This window comes from Ursus maritimus, unplaced genomic scaffold (assembly GCF_017311325.1).
Source record: "Ursus maritimus isolate PB19 unplaced genomic scaffold, ASM1731132v1 scaffold_3, whole genome shotgun sequence".
NCBI lineage: Eukaryota > Metazoa > Chordata > Mammalia > Carnivora > Ursidae > Ursus > Ursus maritimus.
Window position 1 is genome coordinate 83,650,539 of NW_024425563.1, and position 24,722 is coordinate 83,675,260.

Consider the following 24,722-nt stretch of genomic DNA (forward strand, 5'->3'; position numbering starts at 1 on the left):
CTAGGCAAGGAAATGCTTACAAGAACCTTCTTAGGGTACTAGAGGGTTCGGTCCCGAACTGCTCCTCCCGATCCATGAGTCAGCAGCCGGGAGAGGAGGAAGAAACTGAAGGAGCCGAAAGAAGACGCCCCCTCCCTCCTTCCTTTCAGTCTGGGCAAAGATTACTGGATAGCCTGGAGCAAAAAGGCAACGGCGTCAGGGCCCCACACGTCCGGGGGCTAGTCGCCAGGGACAAGGACAGAGGGATTTCGGGGTCGCGCAGGTGGAGGACTGAGGCAAGGGCGGCTAAGGCGGGACGGAGCCGGGGTTGAGTGGGCACGTACCAGAGGTCAGAGCGTGGGTGATGGCGGTGCCCTGGCCGTCCGCAGCGCTCGGCAGGAGCAGCATGATGGCGCCGGGACCAGACCCGCGGGCGCAGCGGTTCGCGTCCCGGGCGGAGGGCACTTAGTGTCCCCTCCAGCTCTACCTCTCGGTCCGAGCCTCGCGCCTTGGCTCTACGACGCCCAGGAACCGGCGCATGGAGACTACCAATAACTACTTCCGGGATGAATCTTTCGCGGTGTGGAGGCCAATTCCACCCCCACACACCGCGCCAACGTGTGCGGCAGCCTAGTTCCGTTCTGACTCAGATCCGGTTGGGGACCGACTCTCACAAAAGAAAGGTTCCTAGACTCCTCAGTTCCCCGGCGAAAAGGATTATTTTCCTCCACCGGGTGCTGCTACACGTGGAGCATAATTTTCCGAAGCAGCTGTTTCAATGTTCTTTTTATTTTTAAATCACTACTAGCCCGAGCCTAACCGCAGGTTTTTCCAGTAGCTCTACTGGTATAAATAAAAAATGAAGATATGTACGAATAAATATTGAGAATAATTATTATAGTCTCTCTATATATCTATAGAGAATTTTGTAGAGATTTGTAATATATTTGCGTTTACGTAAATAATAGTGTCAACTAATATTTGTTGCGATATTACTAATTTACCTGTGTTGTCTCATTTAATCCTTATAACATTTGGAGAAGACCACGTCCTCGGTGTTAAGATTGTATTCCAAGGCCAGTAATCTCTTTACCCTGATCTAAAAATGAAGTTCCCGACCCCCTCCCCCCCAATATTTACAATTATAGGATTCTGGAATTTAGTTGTTTAATGTATAATAAAGTCAATTGTAATCCTTCTAGGACTGAGGTCAAACGCAAAAACTAGCAAAAGGAAACCGGTGGATGAAGATTCACCCCTGTCCCCCACTCGCTCCAGCCCGGCAGCAGTATCTCGAATAGGTTGAGCAAAATGAAAGACTTGTTGTGTTAAAGAGCACCAGAAGTTAGAGAATTATTCTCTATGAATTACATTTTCACTGTTAAATAAGTTGAATGGGCCTCCCATCTACCACATGACAAAACTGTCACTTCGAAATTGACATTTCAAAAAGTTAATTATCTCCCCCTAAACCTCTTCCTGATCCCTTTATTAATGCAATCACTTGTTAAGACAGGCTTTAAGGCTCAAAGTAACCTGAATCCACTTTCTTAATTTTTTCTCACACCTACCCCATCCATTCTTACAATTACCTCTAAGGTCATAAGGCTGGTGTGTGTGTGTGTGTGTGTGTGTGTGTGTGTGTGTGATTGTGGTAAAATACACATAACATGGAATTCACATCCTAACCATTCTTTAAGTGTACAGTTTAGTAGTGTTAAATATTCATTTTGTTTTGTTTTTAAAATACTTTTTAAAAATTTTTATTTATTTGAGAGCAAGAGAGAACAACCAGGGAGGTGGGGCAGAGGGAGAGGGAGAAGCAGGCTCCCCACTGAGCAGGGAGGGCCCTTGCGGGGACTGGATTCCAATTCTGTGACCTGAGCTGAAGGAAAATGCTCAACTGATTGAGCCACCCAGGCGCCCCATTCATTTTGTTGCACAACCAATTGTCAAAACGCTTTTCATCTTGCAAAACTGAAACTCTATTCCCATTAAATAGCAACTCCCCAGTTCTGCCTCCCCCTAGGCTCTGGCAACCACCATTCTAGTTTCTGCTATGAACATGGATATATAAATTATTTTTTGAGACCCAGCTTTTGATTCGAGTATATCCAGAACTGAAATTGCTGGATCATATGGTAATTATATTTTTTTTTGAGGAACTGCCATACTATTTTCCATAGTTACATCATTTTACATTCTCACCAACAGTACAGAAGGTTTTCTTTCTTCTTCATATTCTCACCAACACTCTTCTTTCTCCTCACCCCCTTTTTTTGATAGTAGCCATTCTAATGGATGTAAGGCAGTATCTCCTGGTTTTGATTTGCATTTCCCCAATGACTAGTGTTGTTGAGCATCTTTTTCCTGTGCTTGCTGGCCATTTGTACATTTTCTTTGGAGAGATGTCTATTCAAATCCATTGCCCATTTTTAGTTTTTTTTTTCTTCAAGATTTTATTTACTTATTTGAGAGAGCCAGTTGGGGGAGGAGCATCAGGAGAGACACAAGCCGACTCCAAGCTGAGCGCAGCGGGGCTCTATCTCAGGACCCCGAGATCCTGAACCGAGCCAAAATCAAGAGTCAGACGTCTGCTCAACCAACTTAGCCACCCAGGTGCCCCCACTGCCCATTTTTAAAATGGGGCTGTTTTCCTCTTGAGTTGTAGTTCTTCATGTATTCGAGGATATTAATCCGTCATCGGATTTATGACATGAAAATACTTTCTCCCACCCTGTAGGTTACGTTTTCACTCAATTCACTCTGTCAGGCTTCAGTGTAAAGAAGGGCCAGCCTTTTCATTTCTGAATTTACAGTTGTTTCCTAACTACTCACTTCTGTTCATCACCTAATTTCTTTCAAAACGTGCTCTTTTCGCCAACTCCCCCGTACCTGAGGATGGTTCCTACCACTCCTCTTCGGCAGGACGTTCAAAAATGCAAACTGTTTTCTCATCTCATGCAGACATTAGATTAATGGACAATTTCTATCTACCTCCACTCTATATGTAGATCCAGCTACTACTTACTGCGTATCTAATACGCCAGATACTTTGAAAACACTGTTAATTACTGTCTCCACAATGCTGTGAGATAAACTAGGGAACAGAGTAAAGAAGTTACCCAAGAGGACACTGAAGAAATGACAAAATAAGGACTTAAACTCAGCGACGTTGCCAGGGTGGGTCTCGGAATCTGTTGCTCAGGGAAACTCTCCCGGGTGAGGGGCCAGAGCCCACCCGCGTTTCGTTTCCCACCGGGAATTCTTCCCACCGCACGCAAACGCGAGTAGGACGCCAGCGCGTGTCCTCCGCGACTCTCTTCCGGTTCTCGTGCGCAGACTAAACGGGTCCGCGGAGCACGGCTTACTTCCGGTGAGGAAAGGAAAGAGTGGCACCACCGGAAGCGACAGAGGTGCTGTGTAATCACTAAGGGCGTTGAGGCACTCGGAGCTCCTAAAATGCCGGATTACCTCGGTGCCGATCAGCGGAAAACCAAAGAGGATGAGAAGGACGACAAGCCCATCCGAGGTCAGTTGACACAGGCAGGCGGTCCCGGCCGGGGCAGAACCAGACTTGGCTCCCGAGGGGAGGCTGGATTCCTTGCTCGCCGCTGTGTCCCTTTTGTGCCCCTGATGATTTAGTCGGGGGCGGCAGCGCGCTTAGCCTGCCTGCCTTCTCTCTGCCCCTCGTGCTGTTCCAGGTTCTGTATTCGTCTCCCGCGATTGAAGTTTGTATTCATACAGAGCTGTCAGGTCGTGAGGAAGTCACGCACCCTGCTTGGCCTTGCAGGCCGTGAAAAGTGTCCCCGCCTGGCGGTGCTTGGTCACCTGGATCCTCTTTCCTGTCCCTCCTCCCCCTCTAGTGGGACGGCTTGGTGCTCTCCCTGTGTAGCCGAGATCCTGAGACGTAGTTTTCTTAAAAAAAAAAAAAAAACAAAAAAAACAACCCAAACATTCCTTTGGTTAATTTATTCGTGTGGTTCAAAACGCTAAATGCATAAAAAAAAAGATACATTGAAAAGTGTGTCACCCTTGGTCCTGCCAGCCATCCATTATCTACGGAGGCAACTAGTGTTGCCTTTTTGCGTTATCTTTCTAGACATTTTCTGTGCATAAACAAGCGTATATTTACTTAGTTTTACATAAATGTAACATATTGTACCTCTTGCTTTTTTCCTGTCTTCATGTGTCTTAGGGATAACTTCATATCATTATATGAAGGGTCAGTGCTCACTGCCTGTCTCTGCATCTGAATAGTATCCCACTTTATTGGGGAAGCCGTAATATATATAATCCTTATTGATGCACATTAAGATTTCTTCCAATCTGATGGCCATTCTAGAACAACGAATAACCTTGTTCATATAACTTTTATCCCAGGCACAAACACAAGCTGTAGGGTAAATTTTAGAAATGGAGTTGTAATTTTGATAATGCGGAATTACTCTCTGTAGAGACTACTACTTTACACTTCTACCCACAGTGCCAGAGATAATGCGCACCCAGCTCACCTTCCCCTTTTAATCTCATCTTTATGCTATTTTCTTCTTTTGTTCCTTATAGACCATTTAAAAAATATTCTTGCATTGTTTTTTTTTTTTTCCTTTCTTTGCTCTTACTCTTCCCTTCCTAAACAACTTCAGCCTCTCCTAGCACTGTTTTCTTCTCCATTTCCACTTCCCTGCCAAAGAAAGAACCTCTCTACTTTCATCCCATACTCTACTTTTTGCCTTGGAGGTGTTTTAGGATACTGCAGACCTCAGAGCTTCTCAGGCACCTGGTGGAAAACTTAGTCACAGAGACTTAACATTTCATCCGTGTATGTCTCTGGGTAGGTTATCATTCTGTAAATGTATTAATAAATTTATCCCTTGCATATAGTTATGACTGATGTATACGGAATTTTATGTGCTGCTTCATCCATTTCTTATTTGGCAACATTGTGAGGGTAAAATGAGTGTTATCTCTGCTTCTCAGATGACAGAACTGATGCTTAGAAAAGTGGTTTTTCCAGCATTACTTCGCAAGTGCATGACTTGCTGGGACTTTGCTAGTGCCCAGGTTGTCCTGACCCTCAGACTGTTCTTTGGGCTCGCTGTTCTTTTTGTGTCACAGCACTTTGAAACTCTTCAGCATATATGTTACACAGTTGGTAAAGATCCACCTGCACCCAATTAGATAAAAGTTCCTTGAGTCCAGGAATTTTCTGTTGGTTGTATTTATATCATTACAACTTTGCATAATTTTTCTCACTCAATTAATGCAATCTAAATTGAACAGAAAAGAATTGTTAGTTCTAGTTTCCTCTTTTTGAATCTATTATTTTTCTTATTTTAGCTCTGGATGAGGGGGATATTGCCTTGCTGAAAACTTACGTAAGTCCTTTCAGTGTCTACCAAATACAGATGTTTTATTTTGAAATAAGAACTATTGTTGGTATTATCCTTTCAAAATAATTAGAAGAGGATGTCTAGCAGTTTATAGTAATCCTCACTGAAAAAAGTTACACACCACAGTTTCTCTCTAGATTAGATCGGAGAGTAAATATTCAGCATGTCAAAGTTTGTACATTTTTTAAATACTATTTGTAATTAAGGGTGGTACTATATTGAAAGATACTTGAAATAGCTTACACAAATGTGTACTATATTTAAAATGTATGTAACTGAGTTAGATCTGAAATGGAAAGTTTTAATTCATAGAAATGGGCTTGTAGTTTTGGTTAATTTGGTTAAATGGAAAAATGATTTTCATTTGTTAGGTTCCATAATGGTGTGTTGTTTGGGGGGAAATACTGGTTCAGGAATACTTCGGAAAGGTACTCTCTCTCTCTACTTCCTTCACAAGCTTTGGGTCAATAATAGCTATTAAGATTGTAACTTAAAAAATTTCTGTCTGCAGCTTAATGAATTGTGGATATCTTAATGTTCTAATTAAAGTGATCTTTATCTCCTAGGGTCAAAGCACTTACTCTAGGCAGATAAAGCAGGTGGAAGATGACATTCAACAACTTCTCAAGAAAATTAATGAGCTCACTGGTATTTATTTCTTTATTCTTGTCTCCTCTCTTTAAATGTCACATGTTAATTATATCAAAATAGTTTAACTACAAAACTTGCTGTTTCTTGAATTACAGATTAAAAAAATTATTGTCCTCTTATCTAGAGATCTAAGAAATTGGATCTCCTTTAATAATCTTTCACTACCTTTTACAACCAAGTTCAGTACTTACACAGTTAAGCAACATCATCCTTTAAGCAAATGTTCTGTTGGTCAGAGCCAAGTTCAGTAAACTCTAATAAACAAGTAAAAATTTCTTAGTGAATAAAAATATGGTCTCCCATGGTATTGCTTGAAGTAAGTGGGCTATTGCCTAGTAGTTGGAAACTTCTCTTCTCAGTAACTTGAGTGGTCAAGTTTTATAGTATTTGACGTGCAGAAATTTGTGAAATATGGTGAATTTTGGCTGTGACTACTTTAGGGCAGCAGTTTTCAAAGGGGGTGATTTTGCCCCAGTGCCCCCCTTCCCCCAGGACATTTGGCAGTGGCTAGAGATAGTCTCGATGCTCATGACTTGAGGGGGAGGTGGCGCTGGTGGCATCTAGTGGCTCGCCTCCAGGGATGTTGCCTACTACACGAAAACGCACAGGACATCCCCCACAACAAAGTATTCCGTCCAAAATGTCAGTAGTGCTGAGGTTGAGAACGCTTGCTTGCAGGCGATGCATTACATTTCAGTGAGTTTGTTATCTTTCTTTATGTAGGTATTAAAGAATCTGATACTGGCCTGGCCCCACCAGCACTCTGGGATTTGGCTGCAGATAAGCAAACACTGCAGAGTGAACAGCCCTTGCAGGTTGCGAGGTATGTGTAGCACTCTGGAAATTTGTTTTTATTTTTTAGGATCTAGGGTATACACGGTAGTTCATAAAAATGTTTTATTCCTAATTTGAAGTAAAAAAGCTTTCTACAGAAGTATCTGGGATTAAATTTTATGCCTTCAACAATTATTCAAGTAGGTGAAAACGTAACATATAAAAGATTCAAAAGATTCAAATGGTACAAAAAAGATCAGATGAAAATAGGAAAACTTCCCTTCGCATCTTTGCTGTCCCATTGCCCCTTCTCAGCTGTAACTGAAAATAGTTCGGTCCTCTTAGTCCTCTTGTGTATCTTCATATATATATATTTGCATGCAAAGAAACATATCCTGATTTTTTTTTTTAGTACTTCTTTCTTTCTCTTGTTTTTAAAAAATTACTAATATTCCATAGATTTTGGTTTATTTACAGTTTCGTTACTGTGCATGGTGCTACACTGAACATACATATTAAATATTTCTCTGTGCGTACACTTCGGTAGTGTAGCTTACTAGCAGTGGAATTGGGAGGTCAAAGGCATTTACAGTTTTGAAAACCTGGAAAAAGGTGGTTTGACCAGTTTATACTCCTTAACACGAGGTTTTGAGGCAAATACCTGTTTGCCTGATCAATATAAGATATGTGATCATCTATTTTTACATTTTTACCATTTAGGGAGAAAAAAATCTCATTTTAATTTGCGTTATGCTGATTACTAGTATGACAGCTTATTATACTTACTAAACATTTGTATTTCTGTGTCCGTTCATGTTTTGTTCTATTGGGTTGTTTTTATGAATTTTTAGGAGCACTTTCTATATTGTACACATTAATCTTCAATATGCTACAAATATTTTTTCCCATTCTGTCACTTGACTTTTAACTTCTTGGTACCTTTTGTTGTAGTAAGGTTTAAAATTTTTAGGTTAATAAAATACATAAATATTTTCACTATACCTTTTGGGTTTGATTGTTGCTCAAGAAGGCTTATTAGCTCAGTCCAAGATTATATTCTTCTGTGTTTTATTCTAATCATTGAAAATTTTGTTTCAGTTTTACCTCTGTACTGTAGCGAAAGGTTATTTTTCCTTTCCTCTTTTCCTTCCTCCCTTCTTTTTTTCTGTCTTTCCTTCTTTTCATTTATTGGTTTATTTTTCAGCGTTATCATGATTTTAAAGAGTTAAATAGTTCGAGGACAATAGTTGTCTTTCCCAATTCCTTATCCCTAGAGACACCTATTTTCAAAATTTTTTTTTTTTAAAGATTTTATTTATTTATTCGACAGAGACAGAGAGCCAGCGAGAGAGGGAACACAAGCAGGGGGAGTGGGAGAGGAAGAAGCAGGCTCATAGCGGAGGAGCCTGATGTGGGGCTCGATCCCATAACACCGGGATCACGCCCTGAGCCAAAGGCAGACGCTTAACTGCTGTGCCACCCAGGCGCCCCCCTATTTTCAAAATTTTTAAGTGGTTATTTGGTTACTACCTTCATGATCCTTATGGACACAATTCTTGTAGACTGTGGATTGCATCTTCTTGTTTTTTAGTTTTAGGTATTATCTCTTGGCTTGAGGATTTTGTTTTGTTTCCTCTTCCTTCATCCCCAGAACATATCTTTCCTATCTCTACATCCTCCTAATGTAATTACATTAAAATTTTGGTTAGATCAGTAGTCATTGTTTTCATAACTGTGGTAAGTAATGCTACTCACAAAGAGGCAAGTAGTAAACTGTGATTACTTTTTCTTTCCTGTACCATTTTTTGTTTTCCTTGTCATAATTGTCTTGTTTTCTCATTTGCCCAGTTTTCTGTGTGTAGAAAAACTCAACCTTCCAGTTTTTCCTGATTGTCTAACTTGCTTTTTGGATGCGTTAGGTCCGTCAGGTTTTTTCTCACGTGTACCTCAGGTGCGTTACCTGTGCCTCGGGTTCTCTCAGGTCCATTCTCCTAAAGAAGTCTTTCCCAGCACTTGCCCACCTGCTTCAGTTTGCACCGTGGCCTTTTGTACCTGCTAAATCACAACGCTCCCGTGACCTCCGACCCTGGAGGTTCCCTTTGCCCCTCTCCTGTTGCTTGCGTACCATGAGTTTCTCTTGTTGGTTTCCTTACACCTGCATTAGGTAGGCTCTATTCTCTGGTAGCTTCCTGAAAGAAGTGAGCTGGGAGGCAATATTTTGAGACCACGTTATGTCTGAAAATGTCTTGGTATAAATAGTTCCTTCAGAACTTTGAAGGCATCATTCCATGGTCCTCTACCTCCCGGGGTTGTTGGTCTGAAGCTGTTGATTCCCAGTCCTGTATCTGTGACCTGTTTTTCATCTGGAAGTTGTAGGGTCGCCTCATTCTCACGATTCTGAGATTTCATGATGACATGCCTCAGTATCCATGGTGCTGGGCTCTCATGACCTTCACCGTGGCATTTTTTCTTGAAATGATTTGTTAATAATTTCTGTTTTCTTGGTCCTCTGTTCCAGGCTTGTATTATTTGGATCTTGGGCCTCCTGGATATTTCTGCTAATATGCTAATCTTTCCTGTGTGGGTTTTTTTTTTGTTTTGTCTTTTGCTCTACTTTTTGTGAGATTTTCTTAACATTAAGTCCCTTTATTTTTTTTCCTTCCTGTTTCTCTTTTCAAGGCTTTAATTTCTAAGAGCTCTTTAGTCTTTCAATATATGTGTTTTGTTGTTTTTTTGAATGTCCTCTGTTTTTGAATCATGGTTTTAATATGTTTTCATCTCTAAGGAAATTAATGATAACTGCAAGGTTTCTACTTCATACATACTCTCGCTTGTTGGGTGTCCATCTTTTATGCTAGATGTCTGGTAATCATACTTTGGTTTTAGTTGGAGACTTAAGAGCTGAGAGAAACTCAGCTTCATCCTGGAAGTTGACATCCTTACATATATATACTTTCTCAGCTTTGGATTAAAAAAATCCTTATTTGTGCAGACAGTGTTGACACGAGAAAGTAGTGATATTTTCTATATATGTAATCCTCCCTGGTGGACCTTAGGCGGTAACAGAAAACAGAGTCCTGTCACACAGTTAACGCTGCGAGGACAAAGCATTCTTTGTTTTGTTTTTTTTTAAAGATTTTATTTATTTGACAGAGAGTGAGAAAGCACAAGCAGGGGGAGTTGTATAGGGAGAGGGAGAAGCAGGCCCTGTGCTGAGCAGGGAGCCCTATGCAGGGCTGGATCCCAGAACCCTGGGATCATGACCTGAGCCGAAGGCAGATGCTTAACGGACTGAGCCACCCACGTGCCCTGTGGACAAAGCATTCTTGAGCTTACTTTGGGCTCCACATTTATGTACATGCCAGACTATTTTGTATTTCCCCGTATTATTGGTACAGCTTATGACATGGATTCTTTCTAAAGTGAGTTCTATTTTTTGTTTTTCTTCCATAGACAGAAGAGGAAAGGCAGTAGACTGCTTTTTACTATGATGTACATGGTATTACAAATTTGCCTTCACCATGTCACACAGAAAAAGAATACATTTGAGTTAAAAATAGCAACAATGATAAACATGGATTTGAAGTGTAAACTCAGGAAAGAATGAAAACACATTTAGTACTTAACTTGATGTAAGACAAGATGACCATCTTCCTAAAGGGAAAATAAAATGGAGAGTAACTTAAGATATAGAGGAGTATCACTAATACAGGAATGTAATTAAGAAAATCAAGAAATTGGGGCACCTGGATGGCTCAGTCGGTTAAGCGTCTGCCTTCGGCTCAGATCCTGATCCTAGGGTCCTGGGATCGAGCCCGGCATCAGGCTCCCTCCTCGGTGGGGAGCCTGCTTCTCCCTCTCCCCGCTCGTGCTCTCTCCCCTGTCTCTGTGTTTCTCTCAAATAAATAAAACCCTTAAAAAGAAAAATCAAGAAATTAGAGAACTTCTTAATGATGAAATATTTGGCTTTAACTTTCTGGGGGAATGTATCTTTTGAAAATTTTGCAGCTTAGCTAAGTTGAGTGGACCCTTGGGTTTCTATAGAAAAGGATCTTTAGCAGTGACCTATTTTCTGCAGTTCTGGTTTATACCTGCTCATTAGTCTACTGCTTGCCCAGGGAGAATCTGGTTACTTGAATTCATTATTAGTGGTTTAGGTTCCTTACTCTAATCAAGCCTTTTGCTGGGTTAGGTGTACGAAGATAATCAATGCTGATTCGGAGGACCCAAAGTACATTATCAACGTGAAGCAGTTTGCCAAGTTTGTGGTGGACCTCAGTGATCAGGTAGCACCTACCGACATTGAAGAAGGGATGAGAGTTGGGTAAGATTCTATTTACGGTTAATACTCTTCGCTCCTTAAAGATACCTTGTCACTTTCACATCCTTGGCTTTCTTTTGAATGAATGAGCTGGGTGCCGTAGAATACAAAGAAACACTCTGTAGTAGAGCACTACGGTTGAACATCCTTTCTTCCGCAGCTGCTGCTTTCCCCTACCCCAGGGCTTTTTGTGAATGGCTTTAGATGTTGTACTTAAGTGCAGGATTTTAGAGTTGAGTTTGCCAGTCTGTTTGAGGGAACGTGGTGTGAGTGGAGGAAGCGCTTGCTCTAGGGTATTTAGGATTAAGTAAGTTGGTTTATATACAATACATGATAATTAACTTAGTAAATTTTTTGAATGCATTGAGTGAGGATCTTTTTTACCTCCTTAGGGTGGACAGAAATAAATATCAGATTCACATTCCATTGCCTCCAAAGATTGACCCAACAGTTACCATGATGCAGGTAAGAAGATATGGGAGGGAAAAGGAATGGCATGACTTTGAATACAATTGCATCCATCTCAAAAAATTTTGAAACTTTGACTTGTAAGCTATCAATATGTGGGCATATACTGAAGAGTTGCAGAAATGTTTTAAACAATTTTTCAGAGGAGAAAATTTTTATCAGTCCTTTTTTTACTGGTTTGTCTTTCACTTGATGTCATAACAAGTAGTATCGCAGGTGGCTCTAGGACACTGGACAGTGTATTTCATTTTTATGGAATTCTTATTTGCTTTGAGTCTGATTTTCCTTTTAGGGTATTGGGGCTGCTCCACCAGATAGAACGTTTGAACTAGTATTCAAAAGCCTGTGGCTATATGTTTCACATTTTCGTCCTTCTCTTAGGTGGAGGAAAAACCTGATGTCACATACAGTGATGTGGGTGGCTGTAAGGAACAGATTGAGAAACTTCGAGAAGTAGTTGAAACCCCATTACTTCATGTAAGTGGTTGAGTCTGTGTACTAAATTCCCTATTATTAGATAGCTTTAAAAATTTTATATTTTCCTTAGTAAAACTTTTTGATGGGGTAACGGATAGAGGTGTGGTGAGTTGGTATGTTCCAGAAGAGAGAAAGCAAAAGGATTGAAACCCATTCAAAAACAGAAGGATCTGCTATTTTGAGTGATAGAGGAGGTTGAGGTGTAACCTTCAGCAACATATTAAATGTTATAAGTTATTGTCGAAGAAACTATGTGTTTTAATGATACCAAGAGGAAATAGGCTTAAATTGAGTCAGATTAAGTTTGGGAGGATAATGGAAAACTAGGATATTAAACACCAGGTAATACTTCTGTTTTTAAAAACATTATAATTTTTCTTAAATCAGGGGAAAATGTTTTGTTAAGCCTGGATAAGAGAAACACCTTTAGAAGCCATTTAGCATTATGTATTGATATGAGTCTAGTTTAGATCTTAGGTCTTAGAATAAGTAAAATTCTTATGTAGATCAAGCATATAGGTCGTGGACTTAATTTTGGTTTAAATATAATGATACTTACAGATATGATACAGAAGTAGTTCTGTGTTTATTACACAGAAGTGATAAGTGTAAAACTCATGTCTCCCACCACAGCCAGAGAGGTTTGTTAACCTTGGCATTGAGCCTCCCAAGGGTGTGCTGCTCTTTGGTCCGCCGGGTACAGGCAAGACCCTCTGTGCTCGGGCAGTTGCTAACAGGACTGATGCTTGCTTCATTCGAGTTATTGGATCTGAACTTGTACAGAAGTACGTCGGTGAGGTAAAGTACATTGATCAGAATCAAATAATTTGTGGCCCTGTGAAAGGTGTATAATATGGAATAGCAATTCCACATCCAAGGATTGAGACTTGAAATTTCTTGACTGACATTTGATTAGTAGTTCGGAAGCCACTGGCCTTCCTTTGGTCATTGGAAACAAACAGCTGCTTAAACCTTTTAATCAATATGCTCCCTCTTCAGAAGGAGGACCTTTTCTACAGATTTGGTTTCTAAGACCCCAGAAATGTGGTGAATGCATTCAAAAGTGTACTTTCATTGTAGGGGTAGCGTTTCATACCCTATTGAGAAGGAGAACATGATCGTCTGTGTATGTGCAAGGGTATATACACATATGATGTAGTTTTTCATTAAAGTCTAGGGCTATATAGATCACATCTGAAACATGAATGATCACTATACTTAGAATAAGAATTAGTAAAGGAGCTGCATGAGTTAAGATATACTTCTGTTCCTTGTTCAAAACTTAAAAAGCAACATCAGTGATCAGAAATGCCAAGTGATAAATCAGATGCTTTCTTTCATTTCCTCAAGTTTAACTGATTGAAATGGTGCTTTTATTCAAGTGTTCATTTGACCTCTTCAGGTCTTGAAGTATTTGGCTATTCAATAGATATAGAAACATGAGATTAATAAATACTGTTTTGAGGCTAATGAGATTAATTTGATGGAATAGGTAACAAACTTTGGTTTTTTTGAAAAAGCTTTAGGTAATAATACTTGAGAATACTGTTAGGAATATTGAAAAGTTTGAACCATAGCTTCTTATTATATTTAAAAAATGTTTTAAACCAACTCTCAATTATTTTTTTCATTAGGGGGCTCGAATGGTTCGCGAGCTCTTTGAAATGGCCAGAACGAAAAAAGCCTGCCTTATCTTCTTTGACGAAATTGATGCTATTGGAGGTATGAGTGGTATTTTAGAGAACAACTTTAGGATTGGTTTTCATGAGTGTTCTAAAGAAATGTGTGTAGAGTTCTCTTGATATATTAATCTTATTATAAATTTTAATTCCAATTCTTCTATGATCTCCGTCATGTCTGAGCTACACCTCTAATAAGCAATAGAGATACACTGTAAAGGAAAAAAATATAGAGCATTGCTATTTCTCAAAGTCTTTATCTTTGTACTTTCCTAATTTCATTCACATGAAATCCAACTCCTAACTTGGGATATAGCTCCACTTAATGTGGTAAGAAAGCCTTGGGGCATAATTTAGTTTGTGGTGGTTTTTCATAAAGTATACATAAAATAATGTTATTGTTGGCTTCATAGATTTGATGAAATACAGTATTAGCTGTGCGATCTAGGCAGGTTATTCCAACTAACTCTGAGCCTCTGCTCACTTACCTTATAAAGGAAATGATAATTCCTGCCTTGCTTATTTCATGGGTTTTTGAGAGACTTAAAGTAAGTCATAGGGGTGTTTGGGTGGCTCAGTTGGTTAAGCGTCCAACTCTTGATCTCAGTTTAGGTCTTGATCTCAGGGTCTTGAGTTCAAGCTTCACATTGGGCTCCACACTGGGGTAGAGCCTACTTAAAAAAAAATTAATAAATGAGACCTTGAAAACTAAACTGTTCTGTAGGCCTGGATTATTGTAATAGTTTATGATATTTCTTTTTTTTTAGGAGAGGGGAGGGGCGAGGGAGAGAGGGAGCCTGATACCGGCTCGATCTCACAACCCTGAAGTCATGACCTGAGCCGAAATCAAGAGTTGGACACTCAACTGACTGAGCCACCCCAGATGCCCTTAGAGTAATAATTCCTAATAGCTCAAGAGATGTCATATGTTCAGACAGTTATTTAATGAACTTAGTGACAAAAGTGACTTGAAAACAATGCACCCCATAACTCTTTGGGGACTGCAGTTAGGTTACCTAGAGTCTTGTTTTTAGACTGGATGAGTGTTGTTGGGTGTGGACATTTCTGTGGCTACTGTCTTGGAGGGACATAGTGTGACCACAGTGTATCAGTGTAGTGTTGCGACTCTGAAGTTATTTGTATAGTGTTTTTGGAATAAGCCTTTTGATGACGTCAGGATGCTCTGAAGCTCTGGCCTCCAAAGTACACTGTGTATAAAGTAGTATTAGGGCACAGAAAGAATATCTAGAATTAATCTAGAATAATCTCCTTTAAAAATTTTCTAATTTTTTTGTTTTATAATGTATATGATACATTAATATAACCGTATGCATTTATACAACTTAAAAGGAAAATATATATTTGGAGGTTTTTTGTTGTGTGTTTTTTTGTTTTGTTTTTGCTATTTTGGTTGAAATGAGAGATTGACATGAAGCTAGAATAATTCACCTATCACAGTCAGGTGATAATAAGCTGTTACAGTTTTACTGTATTATGGATTTAGCCATATATTTAAGGAAAGTTTTAGGAAACGTGGAGCAGGACCGTTTCTTACGTACAGTCGGACACCATTGTAGCGCGAAAGCCCGCGTGTATTCTGGTGCCTAGTCCAGATGTATATTGTGCCAAAAATGGAGGTGTTCTTGGGTGATTTTAAAAAACAAAATTCCTAAAACAGGTTTAAAAAAAAAATACTTAAAGGGAACCTCTGTTAAATAAATCTATGATGAGTCCTTTTGAAAGATTCACTTTCTAATTGGTTTTGTGTAAAAGAGGCTGTTCTTCGAGAACGTGCTTCACAGTGAGATACTCACTTGCGCTGAGTACCGGATTTGAGCTGAGATTGACAGTACTTCCGAGTTACGCATTGCACTATCCTGAGTGGATGCGAAGAGTTTATTTTTCCTTTTGTCTTCTCAGGGGCTCGTTTTGATGATGGTGCTGGAGGCGACAACGAAGTGCAGAGAACGATGCTGGAACTGATCAATCAGCTGGACGGTTTTGATCCTCGAGGTAACATCAAAGTGCTCATGGCCACTAACAGACCGGACACCTTGGACCCAGCACTGATGAGGCCGGGCAGGTTGGACAGAAAGATTGAGTTTAGCTTACCTGATCTAGAGGTAAGAAAATCATTGCATTTTAGAGAGTCCAGGAATCCCTTTGCTTGAAATTTTTTCTTCCCATGATATTTTTCCATTTTAATATTTATCAATTCCCCCATTTTTAGGGTCGGACTCACATTTTTAAGATTCATGCTCGTTCAATGAGTGTTGAAAGAGATATCAGATTTGAATTGTTAGCACGACTGTGTCCAAATAGCACTGGTAGGTTGAAAGGTCTTGCTTATTACTACATTTGCTGGTCTGTCTTTTCAGGCTGCTTGAATAAGCCTGTTGTTTTCTTTGTGTTTGAAAGGTGCTGAGATTAGAAGCGTCTGCACAGAAGCTGGTATGTTTGCCATCAGAGCACGGCGAAAAATTGCTACTGAGAAGGATTTCTTGGAGGCTGTAAATAAGGTCATTAAGTCTTATGCCAAATTCAGTGCTACTCCCCGCTATATGACATACAACTGATCCCTGAAGGCTTTCATGAAAAAACTTTTCATTGGAATCCTAACTTTATTAAATAGACTTGTTAATAACCATTAATTACACACACAAAAATAAAACGTTTCAAAATTGTATGTTTTCTTCAGATGTCTTTTGTCTGTAGTACAATAAAAGGTGATAATATCTAACGTCATTGGGTAGAAAAGCTTATACGATGTATGTTGATTGCGTTTTGATCACTACCATTTAAGGGTCCCCCATCATAAAGTGCTTGCTTAGACCACGTACGTTCTTGGCATATGCTGGCTGGGTGCCGCTGGTATCCTCCCATCTGCCCAGTGAGGGGATCGAATGCATCTTGATGTGATGCATGCAGAAACTTTCCTACTTACTGTACTTGTAGCCAAGCTGGGATTCAGTCCAGGTTTGTCAGCTCTGTACCTGTGTTCCTCACCTTTCATGCTCTTCTGGCCTCCATCAAAACAGCCCATCTAGGCACAGGACCTCATGTGTTTCAATGCTTTTTAATTTTTTTCCTACCACATTGAATAATAAAGCTTTGGCCAAATTTTAAGGTGGAAGAAGCATCTGATGTATTAGGTTTTGCTTTGTCATTTCAGTTGATTTCAAGTTAATCAAGAAGAATTAGTGACTTTAATGACCAGCGAAGTAGTAAAGCAGAAAGAAAAATAAATACACATAATAATCTAATTTAGAAAATCCAGAATTGGTTTCATACTGAGAAGTAGTTATTTTCATTTTATAAATTAATGGTTTAAAATTTTGGCAGAGCTCCTGTTAGACTTTTGGTGAAGCAAGCTACTTCTAAAAATAAAGTTGTATTGGGATCCTCAGCAGATTTAAAATTATTTCTTATGCAGCCATCACCAAACCCCCTCCCATCTTACACCACCATTAGCCTCCACGTCCAAATACTGAGACCCAGGCACAATAGAGAATGTTTTTATTGCAGTTCAGTCTTCGTAAGTAATGCAAAACAGCAAGAGCTGGATACATTTTAATTCACAGACGAAAAAGTTAACATAGAAAATGCTTTAAATGTTGTATTGAAATATTTAAAATATGAAAGTTTTCAAAGAGAAAAGTGAAAGCCCTTCATTCATAAAATCCAGCCAGCATTCTTTTCTTTCTTCATTTTTCTTTTTTGTGAAATGGATCAGAACAGTTTTTCTGAGCTTGCCCTGGTCTTCCACAAGGTATGAAACAGCGAGCCCTTTCTAGGTGTTAGGCTTATGATATATTCAAGTCAGTGACTGGAGATGTGTGTTTTTGTAATGCTTTGATAAACATAAGCATTTATGTCACACTTTTTGAAATCTTACCAATTTTTCAGGGAGCCACATACTTGTATCCTATGCACCAGTGTGGGATTACTCAAACTGGCTATGTTGAGCTCACTCAGGCCTAACATGGTACAGCTCTGGAGAATCTTAACATCTCAGTTACATGATAAAAATCTAATGCCACACATCAAACTGACAATTATCTGAAAAATGTGGGTGTTTCTGGCCAACAGCATTAACCCTATCTAGATTAGCATCCTCGTACCCTATTTTAAAAGAGAAAACACATGTTCACCGGTAACCCCCCCACCCAATACATGTACACGTGTGTCCACAGACATGCATATATACATGCCTATGGACACATGTATGTTCTACACATCAGGATGCTGATAAATCGGAATACAGAGTTGACGACTTTAGAAAAATACTGTTGTGATCTTTAAAAAATACTTTCTATAAACATTTTAAAAATGTGATTGGATTTATAAAAACTTAATTTCCACAAAGCTCAGGTTTATCCGTTACATAAAGTGAAATGAAAAGCCTGGTATGCCTTTTTCTCAAAGGCAAGATAGATTTTTGAGATGCTCAAACTTGATTAAATCCAGGTCAGTACGCCAGCAGGTTACCTGTTACAATGCTAAACTTTTGAACATTCTGTTGTTGGGATGTGAGGGATTTCAGAGTGGTCACGTGCATTTCAGTTGGCTATATGGAGAATGCAGGCAGTACTTCTTACCAGTTCTCAAACCAAGTCTTACCAACACTCAAACCATATTATCAGTCTAAAAATAGTGACTCCTAAAAGCATTCCTGAAAGATACACTAAAACAGACCAACAGCATTTTTGCACTCAAAAGCAAACAGGCTCACACCAAGGACATTTTATTTGATTTTAAAACTTAATTTACTGTTTTTAAAGGAGCAGACATCCCTACCATATACCCTATCTTCCCTCTCCCTTAGCCTCTCACAAGGGCGTACGCCACCCACCCCACACCCCTCAAAACAGGAAAAGCACACCTACCCTCTCCAGGGCAGTTTCCTTGTATTTGTTACCCTCTCCTTCGTGCACAAGTGAGGGCAGACTCATTTTCTCAAAATGTATCTTTGGAGGCAGGCACCTCCTTTCTCTGTTGAACAGTTAAGAGTACAAGATCAAACCACATGGAATGGATATTTTAGGTGTTACCTGAAAACTATAACATGAGTTACTCCCAGGGCTTGCAGAGGATTCCTATCCTTTCTTGTTTCTCTGAGTCCCACTGCAGATGAGACTGGCAATTGGAATTCCACTATATGCTGCCATATAATTACACAGAATCAATGTGTGCGACATGAATTAGTTTCCCGGGCCCTGGTTCACAATTATTTTCAAACCTATTCCATCTACCCACGAGGCAGAAATCAACCACTGTTATACTGTGTAAGATCTGAGAAAGACAAAAGACTTTTCTATGTGGGACCCTTCCTGAAGACAGGGCTTTCGCATCTTGCCATAAAATAAGACTAGCTAAGCCCCGGTATCTGTCATTGTGGATTACACCCATTTTGACAGGGCATTAAGGCTGAATTTGAACCAGGGCTGAGAAACATAGGAAGCATACACTGGCAGCTATTAAGGTCCAGAAAGAAGAACATAGAGGCATACTTAAAGTAAAAAAGGTCAGGAAATTTTCCACTATACTAAATTTTAAGTAAAACATTCCAACATATTTACATAGAGATAAAACATTTTGAAATGCACTCTTACATTCTCAGAGGCATGCTAAAACAAAAACAGATTTCCCTTCAGTAAGACTTAAGTGCTTTTTATGTACATGGTAAAATTCTACTCAAAATAGGTTGAAAATTAAAGAACAGAAAAGTTAAATACAAATCCGTTAGACACAGGTAAATGCTATTTTTGTGCGCTTTCAATCCGCCAACAACTAGGACGTGATTATCGACTGTGTGTAAAGCATTTGTGGAAGATGGGTGCTAAAGAATATGCAATGAAGTATTTATAACATTGTTTACAATCCTCAAATTCTGCTTTAGTGGCTGAAATGGTGCAGGCCCTCTGACAAAAGCTTCCACTAAAGCTGAGGTCTACAGCTACGTGCTCCTTTAGAAGGCGGTCTGCATCACAACGTGGATGCAGCTGATCTTGCGTGTGGTGGCTGCAAACGAAGTAACTGGATGTGAACCTAATGTCCCTCTAGTTCTACATTAAGTACTGATTAGAACGCAGGGGTCTACTTTGAATTAAATTAGTAAAGTCTTTGAGGAACCCAGCAGTTAAAGCAAACAAACCATAGGGTTTGGCTGGAGTAGACTCATGCTAACGTAGTTCTTCCCTGGTGTTTTCTTTGTGAAAATGAAAACAAGAAGTCAATAAGAGAATCTACTTTAAAAACTGACTATTAGGGGCACCTGGGTGGCTCAGTTGGTTAAGCATCTGTCTGCTTCGGCTCAGGTCACGATCCCGGAGTCCTGGGACTGAGCCCCGCATGGGGCTCCCTGCTGAAGGCAGAAGCCTGCTTCTCTCCCTTGCTCCCCCTGCCCCCGGCTCGTGCTCTCAAATAAATAAAACCTTTTTTAAAAAAACCTGATTATTAGCAGGAAATCTCAGCAGAGGAGGTTTTAGGCATACTTGTGCTTTGATTTGGAATAAAGTGGTAGTTGGAACTATAAGAGTAAGACCTTTTGATGACAAATTGGCTTAAAGTTCTCCCCCACTCCTGACCAACTATAAAGAGTGCTTGAAATAGGCATTTTACTCACTCACAGGCTTAACTCTGGGTTTGATGAAGAATTAACTGACAACTCTCACAGACATCCAAGGAAGATATTAAATTATACCTAGGAGTTACCTTTATAAATACATGGCCTTTAAGGTTACTTTAGTCTTAGCAACAACAAAACTTCTGGTCACAGCTGTGACAATTTGAACACCAAAAAGAATAATTGTAATGAACTGAAGAACACTAAAACTATAAAGATTCATGAGCCTATAATTATCTGAAAGAAGATATAGAAGAACCTAATTTATCATCATCTGTTAAGCCAACTCCTTACTTTGAAGCTGATAATTAAGTGGCAAAAAATGAAATATTTAACCTGCCTTTCCAGTAAGAGATGTATTTAAGGATGACCAAATAGCTCAAGTGGAGGAGGGACAGTTGTAGTTTACAAAGAAACATCAACTAATAAATGCTGAAGAAATGAGAGAAATGGACCCCCCCCACAAACCTTAATAAAATTATTGACTTAGGCAAGGATTATCACTAGATGTTAAAACCCCTGGGTGAATGGTTAACGGGAAACTGGGCATTCATTCAATGCCAAAGGAATACCATGCAGGTAACACACTCGTCACAGAGGAGACGACGTAAGTGGGGGATTAGGCTGTCTTGTTAATCCAGTGACCCACTTTAGCATCGTTCGTTAATGGCAGGTCAACTAGATGTCATGTGTTTTCTGATGTGATGAGATTTGAAGCACGTGTCTCATCTATGATATATTCTAGCAGAAAAATGTTTTCTTTCAATCCATGAAACTTTTAGTTATGACTTTTAGATTACAGGCAGTTCAGGAAATAAAGGGACGAGAGAAATAACACCTTGAAAAAACAAGATGGGATTCTACAGGACAACTGCCCCAGTCTCTTTAAATAACCTAATGTCATAAAAGGGACTGTGCTGGATTAAGATGGACTTGAAGAGACATGACCAGTTGTAGTGTTAGGTCACAGAATGGATAATAGTTTGGACAGACTAACTACAAATTTGAGAACAAAGGGAAATTTGAAGATGGTCTGAGGTGAAAGTATTCTGGAATGAGAAAGCAAGGATTACTGACTGAAAACAGTGGGTTACAGAACACTATGTTGAATATGATCTTCCTTTGGTTAAAAGATGAAAATACATAGGCACAGAAAAAGATGTGGAAGGAAATGCATTAAATAAAGTGTTAGTGATAATCTTTGAGTGGTAGCAATATCATGTGTTTCTTTTCTTCTGTTTTTTTCTTTTTTTTTATTGTTCTTTAATAATAACAGATTATTTTAAAAGAACTTCTAGAAAATTGTGGGTTTGCTCCTTCTGTTAGATAACTCTGATTACAAAAATCCTGTAAATCAACAAGTGCAAGAGCAAGGAGCCACTAATCTCCTGGGGACAGCATATCTGATTTGTAGGTAAAGTACTTAAAGGGAATAACTTCTCAAGTGCTTGGCTTATAAAGGTAATACTAAAGAGTAATAGAAATGTCACTGCACAAAAAACGAACTATTGGGACTTCATCAAGATAGGGCTTCTGCACAGCAAAGGAAACAGTCAACAAAACTAAAAGGCAACCTACAGAATGGGAGAAGATATTTGCAAATGACATATCAGATAAAGGGCGAGCATCCAAGATCTATAAAGAACTTATCAAACTCAACACCCCAAAACCAAATAATCTAGTCAAGAAATGGACAAAAGACACGAACAGACACGTCTCCAAAGAAGACATCCAAATGGCCAACAGACACATGAAAAAGTGCTTCACATCACTTGTCATGAGGGAAATACAAATCAAAACCACAATGAGATACCACCTCATACCCGTCAGAATGGCTAAGATTAACAACACAGGAAACAACAAATGTTGGAGAGGATGTAGAAAAAGGGGAACCTTCTTACACTGTTGGTGGGAATGCAAGCTGCTACAGCCACTCTGGAAAACAGTATGGAGGTTCCTCAAGGCGTTAAAAATAGAGCTACCCTACGACCCAGCAATTGCACTACTGTGTATTTACCCCAAAGATACAGATGCAGTGAAAGAAAGGGCACATGCACCCCAATGTTCATAGTAGCAATGTCCACAATAGCCAAACTGTGGAAAGAGCCGAGATGCCCTTCAACAGATGAATGGATAAAGAAGATGTGGTCATCATATACAATAAAATATTATTCAGCCATCAGAAAGGATGAATATCTACCATTTATGTGGACATGGATGGAACTGGAGGGGATTATGCTAAGTGAAGTAAGTCAGTCAGAGGAAGACAATTATCATATGGTTTTAACCATATGTGGAACATAAATAGCACAGAAGGGAAGGGAGGGAAAACTGGGAAGAAATCAGAGAGGGAGACAAACCATGACAGACCCTTGACTCTTGGAAACAAGCTGAGGGTTGTGGAAGGTGAGGTGGGTGGGGGGATGGGGTAACTGGGTGATGGACATTAGGGACGGCACGTGATGTGATGAGCACTGGGTGTTATACACAACTAATGGATCACTGAACACTACATCAAAAACTAATGATGTACTATATGTTGGCTAATTGAATTTAAATTAAAAAAAAATGTCACCACATAAGAAATGCAGGCTAGAGGACAGTTTATCTTTGAAATATTCAATTAAAAAGCCCCCACAAGTAAGATACATCTTGCTATGCTTCATTCACCCTCCAAATCAAGCTTTGACTACTAGTGTTTACCCTTAGGAAAAAAAATCTAGTGTCTAGTACTTAAGCTGTGTAACAATGAGTAATGTCATGAGAGGCTCATACCCCATCCCAGCTGAGTTGCTCATCTATGCTTCCGGAGTGGCGGGAGTGGCGTTGGGCTCCGAGTCCTCCTGCGGAGCGGGAGCCGAGGCTTCTTGCTCAGCAAGCGCTTCCCGAAGCCGGCTGCCTAGAACTGCATCGTGGATGCTGTGAAACAGCAGCTCCTTTAAGGCAGGATTTTCAAAAAATCGATTCTGAGTGAGGTCGTTTACAACTTGTGCTATGAAAGAAGAAAGGAAAATCAGTCCCCACTCTGGGTATCAGTCTTGAACATTATACAAATTAGCACTCTTATATAGTTTAAATATTACAATGGTATTGTAAAAAGTGTCCCTCCAATCCTGTCCCCATGATATCACCCCCCAGTAGTAGCAGGAAACTATTTTTTTATTTTTTTTAATTTCAATTTTTTAATTCAAGTTTTTGTTGAAATTCTAGGTAGGTAACATATATGGTAACATTGACTTCAGGAGCAGAATGTAGTGATTCCTCACTTACATAGAACACCCAGTGCTCATCCCAACAAGCGCCCTCCTTAATGCTCATCTCCCAGTTACCCCATCCCCCTCATGAAGAGTCTCTGATGGTTTGCCTTCCTTTCTGTTTTATCTTATTTTTCCTTCCCTTCCCCTATGTTTCATTTCTTAAATTTCACATGAGTGAAATCATATGGTATTTGTCTTTCTCTGACTTATTTCGCTTAGCATAACACCCTCTAGTTTCATCCATGTCGCTGCAGATTGCAAGATTTCATTCTTTTTGATGGCTAATACCCCTGTGTGTGTGTGTGTGTGTGTGTGTGTATCAGTATATATTTCACACATGCACATACTCACACACATCACATCTTCTTTATCCAGGAAACTATTTTCTTGGATATTCTTCCAGTATTTCTTTATGGAAATACAAATATATATTCTTATTTTTCCCTTTTTTCTTGCCCAAAAGTATCTCTTTAGCATTAAATATGTATTATCCTGGATTTTTTTTTTACTTTTTTTTTTTTTTTTTAACCACTACATGATATTCTATTGTGTGGATGTACCCTAGTTTATTTAAGTGGTCCCTTTTCTTTGACATTCTTCCCAGTCTTTTGTTTTATAGACAGTAACCAGTTTCTAGAACTGCTTATAGATGGTTAACCACGTACACGTGTCATTTTGAGTATGTGCAGCACATTGCTGGATTTGCTGGGGTCGAGGGTAAAGTGCATTGGTGATCGGGCACGATAATGCCGCTCTGCCCTCCACTGAGGCTGTTCCATTTTGCGCTCCCGCCAGCAATGTCCGAGAGACCCTGCTCTCCCTCGTGTGCCCACAGAGCGTGCTATCAGTTCTCCTTTTTGCCATCCTGGCAGGTGCAAAGTGATACCTCTATGTAGATTTCATTTTCAGGCACTGTTTCAACCAAAATTCATTATAAAGCAAAAATAGCAGGGGTTGTCATGGAAAGACCTAAATGATTTTATAGAACTATGTTTACAGCTGCTGTTAATAATTACTAAAAAACATACCAGCTCCTTCCCTCCAAGGCCAGGTCAGGAGGCCTGCCACAACAGCCCAGGATAGGGGTGCCCGTGAGTG

The 24,722-nt window shown here is 39.6% G+C and overlaps 3 protein-coding genes across 10 annotated transcripts in view; 1 reads left to right on the plus strand and 2 right to left on the minus strand.

The window, feature by feature from the left end:
- The window catches only part of DNAJC2 (DnaJ heat shock protein family (Hsp40) member C2), a 33,744-nt gene extending 33,127 nt beyond the window's left edge, over positions 1-617 (minus strand). For both annotated transcript variants that reach the window (XM_040644341.1, XM_008686150.2), the window contains exon 1: positions 324-617. Coding sequence is in view for 1 of the 2 variants with exons in the window: in XM_008686150.2 (XP_008684372.1) it covers positions 324-387 (64 nt within the window). In the remaining variant the exon portion in view is untranslated. The remainder of the gene's footprint in view (positions 1-323) is intronic.
- Positions 618-3,353: 2,736 nt separating this feature from the next.
- Positions 3,354-16,426, plus strand: PSMC2 (proteasome 26S subunit, ATPase 2). Its single transcript, XM_008686149.2, has 12 exons — positions 3,354-3,511; positions 5,320-5,357; positions 5,939-6,020; positions 6,747-6,846; positions 10,990-11,121; positions 11,511-11,583; positions 11,968-12,063; positions 12,697-12,861; positions 13,698-13,785; positions 15,663-15,865; positions 15,973-16,069; positions 16,161-16,426. Exons 1-12 carry the CDS (start codon positions 3,442-3,444, stop codon positions 16,316-16,318), a joined length of 1,302 nt encoding a protein of 433 aa, XP_008684371.1. The 5' UTR covers positions 3,354-3,441; the 3' UTR covers positions 16,319-16,426.
- An 815-nt stretch (positions 16,427-17,241) lies between these two features.
- Positions 17,242-24,722, minus strand: part of SLC26A5 (solute carrier family 26 member 5) — a 75,562-nt gene continuing 68,081 nt past the window's right edge. For 5 of the 7 annotated variants that reach the window (XM_040644348.1, XM_040644345.1, XM_040644344.1 and 2 more), the window contains one exon: positions 22,843-23,359. In XM_040644348.1, the coding sequence (XP_040500282.1) occupies positions 23,166-23,359 (194 nt within the window). In that variant the 3' untranslated portion in view covers positions 22,843-23,165. Of the gene's footprint in view, positions 18,735-22,842; positions 23,360-24,722 lie in introns of those variants that run through there. The other 2 variants (XM_040644342.1, XM_040644347.1) reach the window with 2 other exon arrangements.

Bases quoted from the DNA above. Each gene is read 5' to 3' on its own strand.
- PSMC2 (XM_008686149.2), top strand. From the start codon at position 3,442: ATGCCGGATTACCTCGGTGCCGATCAGCGGAAAACCAAAGAGGATGAG. The intron at 6,021-6,746 runs GTATTTATTTCT...TTCTTTATGTAG, and splicing joins GAAAATTAATGAGCTCACTG to GTATTAAAGAATCTGATACT. The intron at 12,064-12,696 runs GTAAGTGGTTGA...CTCCCACCACAG, and splicing joins TTGAAACCCCATTACTTCAT to CCAGAGAGGTTTGTTAACCT.